This window comes from Otolemur garnettii, unplaced genomic scaffold, assembly GCF_000181295.1.
Source record: "Otolemur garnettii isolate 467f Iridium unplaced genomic scaffold, OtoGar3 scaffold00095, whole genome shotgun sequence".
NCBI lineage: Eukaryota > Metazoa > Chordata > Mammalia > Primates > Galagidae > Otolemur > Otolemur garnettii.
Window position 1 is genome coordinate 4,570,902 of NW_003852490.1, and position 16,945 is coordinate 4,587,846.

General features: G+C 38.8%; 1 protein-coding gene across 2 annotated transcripts in view; it reads left to right on the forward strand.

The window, feature by feature from the left end:
- Positions 1–16,945, forward strand: part of FEZ2 (fasciculation and elongation protein zeta 2) — a 45,409-nt gene that overhangs the window by 7,641 nt on the left and 20,823 nt on the right. For both annotated transcript variants that reach the window (XM_012808819.2, XM_023516644.1), the window contains exons 3-5: positions 4,413–4,529; positions 8,311–8,452; positions 10,370–10,638. In XM_012808819.2, the coding sequence (XP_012664273.1) occupies positions 4,413–4,529; positions 8,311–8,452; positions 10,370–10,638 (528 nt within the window). The remainder of the gene's footprint in view (positions 1–4,412; positions 4,530–8,310; positions 8,453–10,369; positions 10,639–16,945) is intronic.

A 16,945-nucleotide genomic window follows, 5' to 3' on the forward strand; every position in this document is an offset into this window, starting at 1 on the left:
CAACTGGGAGCTTTAGTCTTTCCATGACTGAGCGATGCAAAATTTACTTTTTGAAAGCATTCTTTATATTATTCCACTTGTAAAACAGAGTATGAAATGTTTTTCTTGACAGAAGGAGATTTTTTTTTTTTTTGCATTGAGATGAGAACAATATTTAGAAAAACTAGTTTGCTAGATCTCAGTTTTTTGTTTTTCTTTCACTGAAGGTTAAGATGGCACACATGTAAATTTAATGAGTGTTTTATAGAGTAAGACAACTAACCCGGAATATTCCAAATAATTACAGGGGCACATTTTTTCCATTTGGTGTATCTTCAGTTTTTTACAGGGAAACAGTCCCACCAGCTGTGTATCTAACTCTGGAATAGGCAGGAACGATGGGAATGCTTGGCAGAATAAGGCACGTTTATGCGGAATGGCAGAGTGAATAATGCGACCTATGACAGCCAAGGTTAGTTTTTAAAGCCTGAGAGGGCTTCTAGCCCTTAGCATATGCCATCTCTGTGGGGAATGGACTTAGCTGCCTCTCTGGAAAGATGATCTGGGATCATTATTTCTGTTGTCATGGAAATTTATTCTAATAGTTTACTGGTATTACTCATGCATTTTGGCAGTGGCTGTAAACCTAAATCTGGTGCCATTCTCCAGTATTCTTATGTGGTAGAATGCTTCTGATTCATTTTGGCGTAGGAAAATCTTCTGTGCTTTCCTCTTTCCATGTGCTTTTTTTTCAAGGATAGTTCCTCTTTCAATGACTTAAGAGTAGAATCAGGGCCATACCTGGTAGCTAATGCCTATAATACCAACACTTTGGAAGGCTGGGGTAGGAGGATTTAATCCAGGAGTTTGAGATCAGGGGTTTGAGACCAGCCTGGCAAACATAGCGAGGTCCTGTGTCTATAAACAATAATAAAAAAAGAATTATCTGGGTGTGGTAGCATTCATCTGCAGTCTCAGCTACTCAGGAGGCTTAGGCAGGAGGATAGCCTGACCTCAGTTCAAGGCTGCAGTGAGCTGTGATATGCCCCTGCACTCCAGCCTGGCTAACAGAGACCATACCTCTTAAAAAAAAAATACAAACAGAAAGAAGAAATAGCATCTTCCTTAAGAGTAATTTTCAGATTAAAACTTGTATTTATTTATAAGCTAGAAGAGGAAAAATAAAACCATGGCCTTCAAACTACAACCCAGGGGCCGGGCATGGTGGCTCATGCCTGTAATCCCAGTACTCTAGGAGGCTGAGGCAGGAGAATCAATTGAGCCTGAGAGTTTGAGACTAGTCTGAGCAAGAACCAGACATACTTTCTATAAAACTAGAACAGTTAGCTGGGTGTGGTGGAATGTGCCCGTTATTCTAGTTGCTTAGGAGGCGGAGGCAGGAGGATCACTTGAGCCTAGGAGTTTGAGGTGGCTGTGATATATGATAATGCCACTGCACTCTACTTGGGGTGGCAGAGCAAGACTCTGTCTCAAAAAACCCCATAGAACTGCAACATAGAAGAGTGATTGGGGCTGGGGGTTGTGCTTGGAGTGTGAGGTCAGTGAAGATAATGGTTAGGGCTACACCAGATCATCTGGATGTCACGCTTACATGGAGCACTTCTTCATTTTTACTTCTAGCCTTAAAATCCAACATCCCCTCTGATCGAGAGCCTAATGTTTTGACATTCTCCTTCCTTATTAAAATTAAATTATTAAAAGAATAACTGTCATAGTTTAAAAAATATATTAGACCTATACAACTTAAATGAAAAGGCAGGCTTTGCCCCATGTACTTCATCTTGGATTTCTGCTTACCAAAGGCAACCACTTTGAAGAACTAGATCACCAGTTTCTTACAGCAGATGACATACTCACATACTATTTTACTCAATTTTGTTTTTTCTTTAGACTTTACCCACTTATTTTCTACCCAGAAGGTGAAGGTTTAGGTCTCTTATATTCCTGCTCTAAACCCTGACCCCATAACCCTCAAAAAACTTTACCTTTTCTCATCTTTTCAACGTAATGGTGTCAAAATCCACGGTTACATTAGTCTTTGTCATTTATATTTACTGTTTAGATGTTCACAGTGCACTCATTTTGGTGTATTTTGATTACATTTTCTCTTTTTTAACTTAGTTTTTTCCTGCAGGTAATAATAATCGCCTTTTCTTTATGGTTTGTTTGGTTTATAATTAGCTCACAATTCAGCCTCACAGAGCCCTAGAACTCATTTTGGTAAGTGGAATACATGAGGTCGTTTGTCAGCCTCTGTTCTCGTTTACTTTCCTTTTTTTTTTTGGCCAGGGCTGGGTTTGAACCCACCACCTCTGGCATATGGAGCCAGCGCCCTACTCCTTTGAGCCCCAGGCGCTGCCCTGTTCTCTCTTATTTTCTTGCTCTCTCCTGCTTTTCCTGACGCTCTGTGGTAACATCTAATCTGAACCAGCTGCTCTCCAGTTTATCTTCACATCCAGCCTTCTGGGATTTTCACTTTACCATCAATATAAGAATTTTCTCCATCTCTTTTATTATAATAGACCCTATGTCTTTTTTTTCTTTTCCTTCTGGTAGCTTTCTGAGAAAGGGTGCCTGAGAGGTAAATTTCTTGAGAAGTGTTTGTCTGAAAATGTCTTTCTTCTAAGCTCTCACCTAATTGTTAGTTTAGCTGGTTATAAGATTCTAGGGCAGAATTGATTGAAACCCAGAAATTCTGTTGATTGTTTCCTAGCATCTGTTATCACTAGTGAGAATTCAAATGGCCCTTTTTATGTGTTGGGTTTTTTTTTCTCTCTGGAAGCTTTTAGATGTCTTTTTTACACACAGTGTTCTGAAATCTTGTGATGATATGTGGAAGGCCATCGCTAGTTCTTCCCAGGCTCATGGTCTGGGAGAAACAGAAGGAGAAGGGACGTCATCATTGTGGTACAGCGCAGAGTTGCCTCACGTGGTGGCAGGAGTCCTGCAGTGCTTACGCAGCCCTCTTCCAGCCTGCTGTTTCAAAGTTAGGATGCCTGGGGTGCTTTCCATGGTCCTTCTCACCTAAATGAAGGTTTCTTACTCTGGGGCCTGGGTTTACTCCTAAACTTCAGATGCTCCTGTACGAGGAACTAGGGAAGCAGCAGGAACCTCTATCTTCAATTTTATATATATCCTCTGCTCTGGTAAAATAGAGTGACTTTCCTAGGTAACATGACTTATTTTAATTGTACACTATGTGAGAGAATGACGTGGAGGCCTTTCACATAGTCCTTATTGGCCACTAGTTCTGTGAGAACTCAGCGTGTGCTAATCCTTCCCGAGGAACAGGGTTGTAATCTCAGTTCTGTTTGTCACCCGAATAGTCATGTCACGACAGATAGATAGATGATAGATAAATGTTCACTCGTTCACCTTAACCTGCTGAAGTTTTCTGGGTAAGGCTTTTCTGATCACTACTAATATTAAACTCAAAATCACAGTTAAAGGAATTGTTTATATTGATATGTGCGGGGTTAAGGGAAACCAACTCAAGCAACAGCCATTAGTGCTTTGGCATAAAGAGATAAGGAGAGAAAGAGGTTACTAGCCTGGAGAGATTATCAGTGGGAGACAGTCTGCTGATGAGAACCATGGCTTTTGGTGAAAAGCCACAAGTGATGAGTGGCCGTCTGGCAGGGAGGAAGACAGAGGAATAAACGCCCAGCCCTCTCCATCTCACCTGCTAGTCTCCTGATGTCTGCCAGTGGCATTCAACCCAACTGGAAGCCTGATGTCAAGGGCATCCTTTGATGTAGACCATGAAGGTCAGCCTGGGGCACAGAGTAGGGTGGAAAATGCTGGTGAGGTGACTGGAGAGTCTCCAGCACTGTTAGGTTTAAAGATGTTCTTGGAACCTAAGGATATTCTTTTTTTGGAAGAAGAGAGGTTAGACTAGAAAAGCTAAGCATGACCGTCCTGGACAGAAAGAGTCATTGCGATCTTTTACTCTGAATATTAAAAGTTGGTTTGCCATTAACTAAATTTATGTTTTCTGTAGAATTTGTGACAGGTACTGGTCTTACTACTGGAGTACATTTGTTGCTAAACATGCCCATTTTCTCCCTTGTCATTGCTACAACTTGCCAACAAATACCATATTTTTTTTCTGCTCATCTATTAGCTTTTACAGCACTCTTCCCCATGGAAAAAATAGCTAAATATGTATCTATATCAGGCAATAGGGGATGCACGCGGCATCTTAACCATTTCTTATTCATTCTGTAGTCCTCTCATTTCTGGTCGAGATGAAGATACACATACTGTCTGGTACAGAGAGCTTGTCATAATTTTTCCCTTTCAAGGGAAAGCGCTCAGTAGATGTTTTCCTCTGGAGCTTTTCTTACCCAGACGTGCTGACTTTGTTTTGATCAGAATGCCCTGCTTTTAACAGTGGATATTTTTGTCTTTAGGTAAGTGACAGTTTGTTCTTTGATACGTCAGATGACGAGGAGCTGAGAGAGCAGCTGGATATGCATTCCATAATCGTCTCCTGCATTCACGAGGAGCCCCTGTTCACCGCAGACCAGGTATAAAGGACATGCTTATTAACACAAGGAACTGTGACGCTGGAGCTGAGAAATGATTTCTTATTGTGGCACTAAGTGATGGTTTTTGGAATTGACTTGTTTTTCCTGTATTTTCTGGTTATACCGGCTTAACAGCTCTTCCACTGATAAAAAAAGGAAATATGTGTAATCTGAAACAGAAGGGATTATGTTAGTTGGGAAAGTTTCCAACATGGGCATTGTTAAACAGTACAGCAAGTATTCAGGGAGGGGTATGACTTAACCTCAAATCAGAAAAATAAAGTGGATTTCCTAGTTTCTTTAGATTTACCCATGCGTGGACAAAGTTACCCATGCATGGACACGTAAGATATCCGTGCAGAAATTATTTAGTTTCTTTAAAACCCTGGGTAAAGACCATACCTCAGAATGAAGTGAGCATTATTCTTGTGGAATGCTCTAATAATGTCAACTCTGTATTCATTTGAAACCAGTCGAATCAGCTTTCTCATTTTCTGAATACCCTTCCCACCTCTGTTGTATTGTCATAATGCGATGCAAGAACTTCTTCCTGAAATAAAATGTTCCATGGATCCTCAGGCTGTGAATTCTACCACAGCCTATTTTTAGGCTGGAAAGACGAGGTCAGTAAGGAGATCTCTTACGCCAGGGTTGGGAGGAGAACATTAGAAGGGTACATTAAGATTTTGTCATTTTGATACTCCTTGGTTATATTTGTGGTTGGAGTGTTTTAGGCCTGGAAAGAATGTGGTACTTAAAAAGCAAGGAAATAATAGGTTGGAGGACTGTTTTGACGTATAGAGCCTGACATTCCAGGGAAAGAAGTGACCCTGAGAATTCATTGTCCCCTCAGTGATCTGCTTGAATACCATAAACTATCCCTGACTCTTGAGCGTCTCAGTGTACTGTCTTACAGTGCCTGTTTTGGACAGTCTTATAGGTGACAGTGCCCTACCTCCTTCCAATTTCCTTTTGTTTTTCCCCAGTAGAAGTGTTAACTATTAAGCTTGCTTGATTCATAAAGTGTGTTGAATACATGCATAATGACCTTTTATGTGACACCTGCACACAAATGTTCATAGCAGCACAATTCACAACCACAAAGACATGGAAACAACCTGAGTGCCCACCAATACATGAATGAATTATAAAAATGTGGTGTGTGCATATGAAATGGATTAAAAAAATGTAGTATATGGAATATTGCTCCACCATAAAGAAAAAATGGTAATGAAGTATCTTTTGTAAGATGGAACTGGAGACCATTATTCTAAGTGAATCTTCACAGGAGTAGAGAAACAAACAGATGTAGTCAGTACCAGGTTGGAACTGAGTAATCAACAGTTAAGTCACATATGGAAGTAAATCTCAGTGAAAATCAAGCTGAATAGGGAATCTTTCCCCCAGTTTATGTTTTTGATAGGCTCATCAAAGATCAAATGATGATAAGTATCTGGGTTCATCTCTTGGTTCTCAATTTTCTTCCATACATCTACCTCTCTATTTTTGTGCTAATACCATGCTGTTTTCATTACTATAGATTTATAGTATAATTTGAAGTCTGGTAGTGTGATTCCTCCTGATTTATTTTTATTTCTAAGTAATATCTTGGCTTTTTGAGCTTTTTTCTGGTTCCATATAAAATGAAGTACTATTTTTTCAGATCTTTAAAGTGTGACAGTGGTGCTTTGATAGGGATTGCATTAAATTTGTAAATTGCTTTGGGTAGATGGACATTTTAACAATGTTGATTCTTCCCAGCCATGAGCATGGTATGTTTTTCCATTTGTTAACATCTTTAGCTATTTCTTTTCCCAGAGTTTCATAGTTCTGTTTATAGAGATCTTTCACATCCTTTGTTAGGTATCTTCCCAAATATTTCATCTTCTTTGCCACTACTGTGAATGAAATAGAGTCCTTGACTGTTTTTTCAGCTTGACTGTTACTGGGTTATATAAAAGCTACTGATTTGTGAGTATTGATTTTGTATCCTGAGATTCTACTGTATTCCTTGATCGCTTCTATGAGTTTTGTGGTTGAGTCCCTGGGGTTTTCCAGGTATACAATCATATCATCTGCAAAGAGTGAAAGTTTGATCTCTTCTTACCCTTTATGGATACCCTTGATCGCCTCCTCTTGCCTAATTACAATGGCTAAGACTTCCATTACAGTATTAAAAAGCAGTGGAGACAATGGGCAACTTTGCCTGGTTCCTGATCTGAGTGGAAATGATTTCAATTTAACTCCATTCAATACAGTATTGGCTGTGGGTTTGCTGTAGATGGCCTCTATCAGTTTAAGAAAGTTCCCTTCTGTACCAATATTCTTAAGTGTTCTGATCATGAAGGGATGCTGGATATTGTCAGAAGCTTTTCCTGCATCAATTGAGAGAATCATATGGTCTTTGTTTTTTATTTTGTTTATGTGATGTATTATATTTATAGATTTACATATATTGAAGTAACCTTGAGACCCTGGGATAAAATCCACTTGGTCATGGTGTATAATTCGATTGATGTGTTGCTGGATTCTGTTTGCTAGGATCTTATTGAATATTTTTGCATCTATATTTGTTAAGGATATTGGTCTGTAATTTTCTTTTCTTGTTGGATCTATTAAGTATAGAGTATAAATGTCTTAACACAATCATTAAGTAAATGAGACGAGGGATATATTAATCAGTACAATGTAAGCATTCCAAATTGTATATGAAATCAGCACATTGTACCCCCTAAATGCATTAATGTATACATGATCTACCTCTTTATGATTTAATAAAGAAAAGAAAATCAAGCTGAGAGAGTGGAGAGAGGTGGTGAATAAATTCACGCCTGTTGTGTGTGGTGCACGTTGTCTGGTGGGGGGGGCATGCTTATAACCTTGACTCAATTTGTGCAAAAAACAAAGTATGTAAACAAAACGTGTATACCCCCTAGTATTCTGAAAAGAAAAACGTAAATAATGTTTAACTCCTTCATTTTAATAATTTTGTTTTAAATCTTAGGCCCTTTTTTTCCTATCAATTGAGTAATTTTATGGCTTTTCTTTAAATTTTCTCTGAGTTCTCCATATTTCTCAACTTTTAGAATTAGAACAGGACAAGATACTGTCATAAGATTAGAGCAGCATTACCTAGGACAGTTGATCATTGTTTAAAAGGCAGATGCATTTCTGACATTCTTCTACTTTATACACCTTTTTCCTCTTTAAACATCTACATTTTTAGTAATTTTTAATTATCTGTCTTTTCATTGAATTAATAAATGAAATTCTTTTTCTGCTGTTAAAAGAAAATTTTGTTGCCATGGAGGTAATTTTTTGCTTTATTCATAAATATTTATGTGATATAGTATTTTCCAAATTTTTTATTTAATAGCTTTAGATTGAGTATGTGCATTTATACAATAAATTTACTGTTATTTGCTTCTTTTTAACAATAACTTTATGATCTGGAACCAGTGTGAGCACAAAGTCAATTATATATGTGTTTATAACACCATTTCTCAGACGTCGCAAAATGTGGTGGGGCCTACTGAATCACGATGGATATATTTAAGTCATATTTTGTTTCATTTTGTCTTTAGTATATTATAATTTCTTTTCATAAACCGTGCTCACTGTTACAATCAAAATTTTGGTTATCAGAACCCACTTGTGCATACTGTTGGCTAATGGAGATTTTGGTGCATTTTTACTTGGTTGCTTTAGGTGACAGTCATGTTCCAGATACATAATTTTTCTCTTAGATATTTGATTAACAGTGGTATGTATATTTTGGAAGGTTATTGAAGAAATTGAAGAAATGATGCAGGAATCACCAGACCCGGAAGAGGATGAAACCCCCACACAGTCAGATCGGCTTTCAATGCTTTCCCAGGAAATTCAGACTCTTAAGAGGTCGAGTACAAACAGCTATGAAGAGAGTAAGAGACCCTGCTTAAACCAGTGTTTTCTGTATTTTTTGTCTGTATCAAATGTGTAGTGTGACCATCTGCAGAAAGCTTTGATTCTCGTAGACTGGGTTACAGACCCTCGCCCAGCCCTGTAGATATTCTGGACCTATTTTTATCATCATTGAGAGACTGTATCACGTTCACCTTTGGACCCTGTGTTAGTTCCAGAGCTGTCTTGACAATGTACCACGGACGGCTGGCATAAACAACAGAAATTGATTTTCTCACAGTTGTGGAGGCTAGAAATCTGAGATCGAAGTGCTGGCAGGGTTGATTTCCTCTGAGGCCTCTGTCCTCGGCTTGTAGATGACTGTCTTCTCACTGTGACTTATTTTCCCTCTGTGTCCAAATTTCCTCTTCTTATGAGGAGAGCAGTCTTACTGGATGATGACCTCATTTTTAACTTAATTACCTCTGTACAAATCGTATGTACAAAAAAGGTCAGATGTCCAGATGCCATTATATTCCTAGGTATGGGGGTTAGGACGTTAACATATGAAGTTTGGGGGAGGATATAATTCATTTCAGTCCAAAACATACCCCATCGCCATCACAATTCATAGTGTAGCATAGATATTAAGTAATTATTTGTTGAAAGTAACTCCTATATGTACAAATAGGTGTCTTCTGTGTTACTGTGAAGAAATTTGGGACCCATGGATTTGTTAGATGTCCATGAGGATAATGAACTCTAGAAACTGTAAGCTTGACTATCATGGAAAGTTTCCGAATAACTGTAATCAGCTTGTGAATGTCCTGAGGCTGATTGCTGAGTGTGCATCTAATCATTGCCATATGGCTGGTCCCTTCCTTGAATAGGCAGTGATGGAGTCTGTCTCTGCTCAACTCACTTTGTCATCTTTATGGCCTGACTAGAAGTCTGAGGCTTAGCTCCCTAAATCCCTTTGGGCTGTGTGGTTTCTTTTTAACATATGGAAGGTCAGACACACTGAATTCTTCCAAATGGTCTGATTCCATCATGGTGTCACAGATATGGGCTTAGCATTGTGGGAATTCTGATATCAAATCCAGTCCTGATGCCTGGTGCAGATATCAAACCCCGTATGGGTTTGCTTAGACTGCCAGAACAAGGTACCATGGACTGGATGGCCTAAACAAGAAAAATCTGTGTTCTTACAATTCTAGAGCCCAGAAGTCCAAGTTCAAGGTGTTGGCAGGTCTGGTTTCTGCTGAGCCCTCTCTGCGTGGGCTCTGGACGGCCACCTTCTCCCTGTGTCTTCACCTGGTCTCCTTCTCTAGGTGCCCCTGATGTCCTAATAGCCTTGCCTTCTAAGAATAGCAGCCACTCGGATGTTCTCATTTAAGTTTAATTACCTGTTTAAAGACCTTATCTCCACATTCTGAGGTCCTGGGGGTTAGGGATTCAGCAATCTTCTGTGTCTGACAGCAGGGAAGTGCTGACAGAAATGGGGGTTCAGGGAGTCTTGTGCCCTTTCATCTTCCTTCACAAACTGGGGCCCGGGTGATTAAACCTGTTTAGTTTCCTTCTTTCTTCAGAGGTGTCCCAGAGCCCTGCTAATTTGCTTGCCATTCCTCGTCAGCAGCTAGTTTTGTAATCTCCCTCCGCCTTTGTGTTCTTTTCCTTGTACAAGCCTCCTTGGTCTAGACTGCCATATTTACTATTCACAGGTTGGTTTATTTGCACAATTAAAAATTTTTGTTATTCTTTCCTTGTCAACTAGCTGAGAAGTGGCGTTGCCCACCTCCCTCTCCTCAGACCCGATCAGTTTAATTGCTTGGGATCTGACTTTTGCTCTTTGGCATAAAATACTCCTCTGACTTTTGCTCTTTGGCATAAAATACCCCGTCTTCTGCCTTGACACATCTTTGTCTCAGTCTCTGCTATACTTTGTTTTTTGGTCATAGGAGTCAAAACGCTCGCCGTGTCTGAACTAAATGAACTCTTGGAAGAAATCGAGGCTGCTATTAAGGAGTATTCTGAGGAGCTGGTGCAGCAGCTGGCCCTGAGGGATGAACTGGAGTTTGAAAAGGAGGTGAAAAACAGCTTTATATCTGTTCTTATTGAAGTACAAAACAAACAGAAAGAACACAAAGAAACGGCCAAAAAGAAAAAGAAACTCAGAAATGGCAGCTCTCAGAATGGGAAGAATGAGAGAAGTCACATGCCCGGCACGGTAAGTCATGTTTCACAGGAGGCAACGGGCACGAGGAGGGGGTTCTGGCTCAGCCCCCCAGGCGGGCAGCTGGTCATCCAGGGCAGGAGCACACGGGGCATCTATTCCAGCTTCTTCAGGGGGTTGTTTTCTTGGTGAGGGGTATAATGGTTACCCCGAATATTTTCATACTGAAGTGTTCAGGAGGGAAGGAAGTGGAAGAAAGAGGGGGCAAAAAAGGAACGTGTTTTAAAGAAAAGAAGCTTTGGCAAGGGACCATTTTTTTACTGCTTTGAAATATAAATGGTGCTTATTTGGCTTATTTTATTTTCTTGTTTTTGCTTAACTCTTATGAACTGCATAATAAGACAATAAAAGGGGATTCTTGGAAAGGTAGCAGAACTGAGCTGAACCTAAAGACAGAGATTGATTTGTAAACAGGTTCTTCCTGATTTATCAGTGAGGTCGGAATGTGAGGCTGTTAGCAGCAGGTATGTGACACCAGCCATTTGGCCTAGGACTTTTCAGACTAGAGTATTACTGACTGGTAAAAACAAGTTTAGAATTTTTGCAACTTTGACCCTTTGCATAAGGATTTTTGTCTTCTGCTTTTTTCGTTTTTCTTAAGTGATTAAGTGTAATCATGTGGTTAAATTTCACCATAAACATTAACTGTAAATTATACAGGATGCATTTCCTGACTGATTTTATGGCATTTCATTTTTCTAAAGTCAGTTGAACTCTTGTAATTCTCACCTTGATTTTATTTGTGTGTAAAGAAGTGTTGTTTTTATTTTTAGAGTATAAAAAGGGATCTCTTTTTCGAAAGGGAACATCTCTTTTTAATTCAAGACATTTTTTTTTTTTGGCCGGGGCCAGGTTTGAACCCACCACCCCTGGTATATGGGGCCAGCGCCCTACTTCTTGAGCCATGGGCACCACCCCCAATTCAAGGCATTGATAACATAGTAGTACCAATCACAGAGTGGCTATTGTGCCTCTGATTAAGTCTTGACTTATTTTTTTCTAAAGAATACTTACTAGGAAAATAGATGTCATTAACTAGATGCTGATGGAATCCTAGAAAGAGAATACAGTTCCAGGTTGGTGGGCCACCTTGTGAGCAGCTAATATAAACAAAAAGAGTCTCACTGTGTAGCCCATTCATTATACTGTTATTAGCCTAGGTATAAATTCACATTTTCTTCGTGTAATGTCCATTTGTATCTAGTTAGAAAGGACATAGCTTATACATTAACTTTGAAAAAAATCATCAGATCTTTTATTTTTAAAAAATGGTATTTTTGATTGGATAGGTGTTTAGTTACTCCAAGTGACTACTAAAGAAAAAAATCCACATTGGTTTGAATGTACAATCTTAGAACGTTTGCTTTAAAATATTGTAGACAATATTTTGCATTTGCATGCCATATTTTAAAAAATTACGTCTTTGAAATTACCCTATTATACAAGTAGGATTTAATAAAATGCTTAGTTAAAAGCCATAGCATGCTTGCTAATTTCTACCTATTTGCTTTTAGAGATTACACGTAAATCCTCCATTTATTGGCGTTAACGCTTGGCTGAGAAAAGCAAATTTATCCCTAAAGGGGTTTAAAGGCTTCTTTTTGTAACTCCCATGTAAAAAGGGTTAGAGTAAACCCATTGTGTAATTTTGCATGGCATTTATGTTGAGGAATGGATTTGGCAAGGCAGTAGTTAGGTCTTAACTTGAACCTTCATTAGTCGTGAAATAAGTTCATAGTAACAATACATTTTTTCATAACATTTGAACTTCTGAAGTTGCTTCTTGAGTCCTGTTTGTGTGAGGAATTTTCATCAGGACAGTAATGGCATGACTAAGCTTGTGGTACCAGTTTCCTGTATCTTTCGAAAGCCTAAAATGTTGAAGAAAGACCACCCCATCTGTGACACAAGTAGCTGGAGACCCATGATTCTGAAAAGGGGTGGGTTGCTCCCAAGAACTCTCGGACAAAGTGGCCAGTTGGATAAACAGATTCCAGGCGACCTTGCCAAGCATTACATAACATGCAGTTTTGGCACGGCCTGAGCTCTATGCGTTTGCTGTCATCAGTGATCAAAATGTCTAAAACCTGACCTCTTACTGATGTCATATGTTTATCTCTTTTTTGAGTTACGGCAGTCACTTTTTTCTTCCTACCTGAGATATTTTTGTTTTATTATCAGGACTTGGATTTTCTCAGTAAGTATGGAAGCTTCCTTCCGTTGTTCATCAAGAGTGTTTCATTGAAATAGCACATTGATTTGTAGCTCGTATGATCCTTATCCGTAAGGGCTACCTTTTTCTGTTTGGTCTAGAAATAATCTGATGAAATACCTGAGGGGGTATAGAGTAGGGTTTAACTCTTTAGGTGTTAATTTTGGAGACATATTTTGTTTCAAATATTTGCTGCAATGGAAAAAAAAAGGGGAGGGGGACTTAGGTATGCTATTTAGAGCATTAGAAAATTTCATTAGAGCATGAAAATACATTAAATATTCCACAAACTATTCAGTATTTTATAAAAGTAAAATATTATTTTGATTTGAGTTTTAGTTTTTAAAATAACCATAATGCTTTTAATCCAAGGAGCAAAATAACACACAAAAAGACCCACCAGGTAAACACATTGCTCTGTGTTGGGTAAGATGGAATCGCACTCATCCTTCGGCAGGTATTTGTGTAGTGGGTGTCTCGTGGCTGGTGCTATTCACAACACAGTGGCGAATGAAACAGACAAGGCTTAGGCCCTCCTGGAACTTACATTCTAACGCGGGAGGCAGGTAGAGAGAAGGAAAAGAATGAATAGGCAGAGTAACTTTAGGTTGTAATCAGTGCCACAAAGAAAACAGAAGGCTCAGTAAGGTGGTTGATAGGGATGCTCCTGTGGCACTGCTTTATTTATATATTTATTTTTTTGAGACAGAGTCTCACTCTGTCACCCTGGGTAGAGTGCCGTGGCGTCACAGGTCACAGCAACCTCAAACTCTTGGGCACGAGTGATCCTCCTGCCTCAGCCTCCCAAGTAGCTGAGGCTACAGGTGCCCACCACAGTGCCTGGCTTGTTTTTCTATTTTTAGTAGAGATAGAGTCTCTCTCTTGCTCAGGCTGGTCTCAAACTCCTGAGCTTAAGTGATCTATCCCCTCGGCCTCCCAGAGTACTAGGATTACCGATGTGAGCCCCGGTGCCTGGCCTTGTGGCACTGCTTTAGTTAGGTGGGCACTAGAGCTCTGCTGCTCCTGCTTGGTGAGGGAAGCTGCCTGGTCCCTTTCCAACTCTCAGTTTGGACGAGAGGTGAGAACAGTAGATCTCTTTTCGAAATGCGATTCAAGAGGGCAGAAGACTTTTTATTTCCTTTATCCTGTTTAAAGCATCGGGAGGACTGGAAGGTGGGGATAGAGACTGGAATGGTTGAAGGTCGCTATTCATTTATCATGGTAGTAACCTATATGCATTTCTTTGAACTAACCATCCTGTTCTGAGTCTTAATGCGTCTGTATATTCCACTCCTTTTTTCTAGAGCTCTGTAGCTACCTTTTGGGGGATGTTTTTGTTAAACTCATTGTTCAACATCATGGTTAAGCATTGTCTTCCTTTCTTAGAACTTTTCCTCCATGATTTTTCTTCCAATACAGAACTAACTACTTTCTCCTCCTTTTTGAGTTAGTGTTATTCATCTTAACTGTTTCTATTAGCACTGTCATATCGTATTGCAAGTTTTTTATATTCTTGCCTATTTCTCTTATGGTCCTCAAAGATAGGAAATTTAACTACGTTTTGGAATCCTTAGGTCCAACATTAGGCATCTAGTAAATATCTGCTGAACAAATGAACGAATGGGAGGTAAACTTGCCAATCTGTATTTCCACGCTGGACCTTTCTGCAAGTGCCAAAACCATGGTGGCTGAATAGCATATGGATTAAGAGCTTCGGGTTAAGAGCTGTGTTTGAATCCTTTTCCTGCCAGTAGATACAGATGCCTTTTTGTTTTGGGGGGATTAAATAAAATAGTATATGTAAGACTGTCAAACACCCTGATAAGTGCTAGGTTTGTATGCCCAGCTGCTGCCTGCTAGACGTTGCCCTTTGGTTATCTTGTAGGAATCTGAAATATATATTATCAAACCAAAGTTACCATTTACTTAAAATCAAAATTTTTCTAATATCTTGCTTTGTGCTATAAAACTACAGTCTTCCCACTCACTGAAACCAGTAGAATTTCCAGGTCAAAGAATATACAGTTTTAATTGACCTGCTTTTCAAATCATTCCACAGAAATGTAACCCAGTAACAGCATAAGAATGATCATTTCCATGCATCTTCCATTAATATTGGCCTTTAACATATGCTGATTGGATGGGCAAACAACGGTTTGATCTTTTGACCATTTGTATTCTTTCATGAGTTGCCTATTATGTCACATTTGAGATGCTTTTCATATTTATTTTCATATCATATTTTCATATTTATTTTCATATTTTCATATCATATTTTCATATTTATTTATGAGGGAGCACATACTTGTGATATCTCGTCATTGTTGGCTTACATCTCTCCCCTGGCAGAGTGCAGTCTCCTTTAAGACTTGTTCACGTCGGTTCCCCATCACCGAACCTCATTTCTGGATCTTTGCCTATCACTTACTGTATGCTTGTTGAACTGAAACCTCACTCTAAAGGAGGTTGAATCTCAGAGGATTTGGATTTGTGGTGTTTGATTTATTATTATTGTTCTGTTGGGGATTTTTGTTTTTGTTGTTTGACCGGACTTCTGTTTATATTAAGGATATTCATAGGTTATTGAATTTCAGTGACAGCTCTCATGATTATAAGAATAAGCAGATGTATGACAGGTCATGGTTTTCATTCAGTAGTTGCTGTTCATCTGGAGTTGCCTGAAGTTGTAAAGAGATTATTACTTACCTGCTTAGCATTGTGCCTTAGTGAACTTATGTGGATGAAAATGGACACTTACTCTTTGAGCATCCAGTAATATCTTTTAATTAAATGTCACATGTAAGGTCACTTACTCTATCTACGGCTGAGAAGATAGGGATCTGTAATCTTTTCTGTTTGCCGTAATCACATTGAACTTTCAAAGAGAATTTCTAGCATGTCATACTAACCACCATCATAAATATGTCTCTGCTTTAAGTCTACACTGAAAAAGTTTATCCTGAAATCTTTTGGGATATTAGCACAGTGACTAATGGGTACTCGAGAAAGCAAGGAGCTTCGTTGTAAAAAGATTCATAATGCCTTAATTTATTGCATTTAAGAGTTGGGAAGGTAATTGCTTAAAGATGAGGGAGAGGTGGGGATTCGATGATGGATACTCTTTCTTGTATATACTGGATTTTCTTTCACAGATGCATCACCCCATTTTTGTGATTCACTTAGCTCATATTATGACTAATAGCCAATCTATTTTTGTTCCCTTTTTTAAATGCAAAAATGCCTCTGTAATAGTTTTTCATTTAATCTTAACCAAAGCTGACTTTAAGGTAGGAGGACAATTTATTTTTATTTAGACAGCTACTATTAGACCATCTCGAAGTTACTCTGTTTTGTCCTAGATCTAAGCCTAGAAGGAACTCTGCTGACACAACTCCTTGAATTTCTGTTTAAAAGACTTCGTTCTTACAATTTCCCCTTCTTTTTAATTTGGAGTTTCTTTTTTCTTTTTTTATTAAATCATAGCTGTGTACATTAATGTAATCATGGGGTACAATGTGCTGGTTTTATATACAATTTGAAATAGTTTCATCATAGTCTTCACGGTACTTTCTTAATTATTGTGTTAAGACATTTATATACTACATTTAGTAAATTTTACATGTACCCTTGTAAGATGTACTGTAGGTGTGGTCCCACCAATTACCCTCCCTCTACCCATCCTCCACCTTCCCCTCCCCCACTCTCCCCTTCCCCTATATTCTTAGGCTATAATTGGGTTATAGCTTTCATATGAAAGCTATAAATTAGTTTCATAGTAGGACTAAGTACATTGAATACATTTTCTTCCATTCTGGAAATACCTTGCTAAGAAGAATATGTTCCAGCTCCATCTATCTAAACATGAATTTACAGTAGGAGAGAGACAGGATCTGACTTAGCTGTTAATGGGATTTCTCTGGGGCTGGGTTGGGTCTAAACTAGGGTTGGAGGGCTGAAAGCTATAAATTGGTTTCATAGTAGGGCTGAATACATTGGATACTTTTTCTTCCATTCTTGAGATACTTTGCTAAGAAGAATATGTTCCAGCTCCATCCATGTAAACATGAAAGAAGTAAAGTCTCCGTTTTT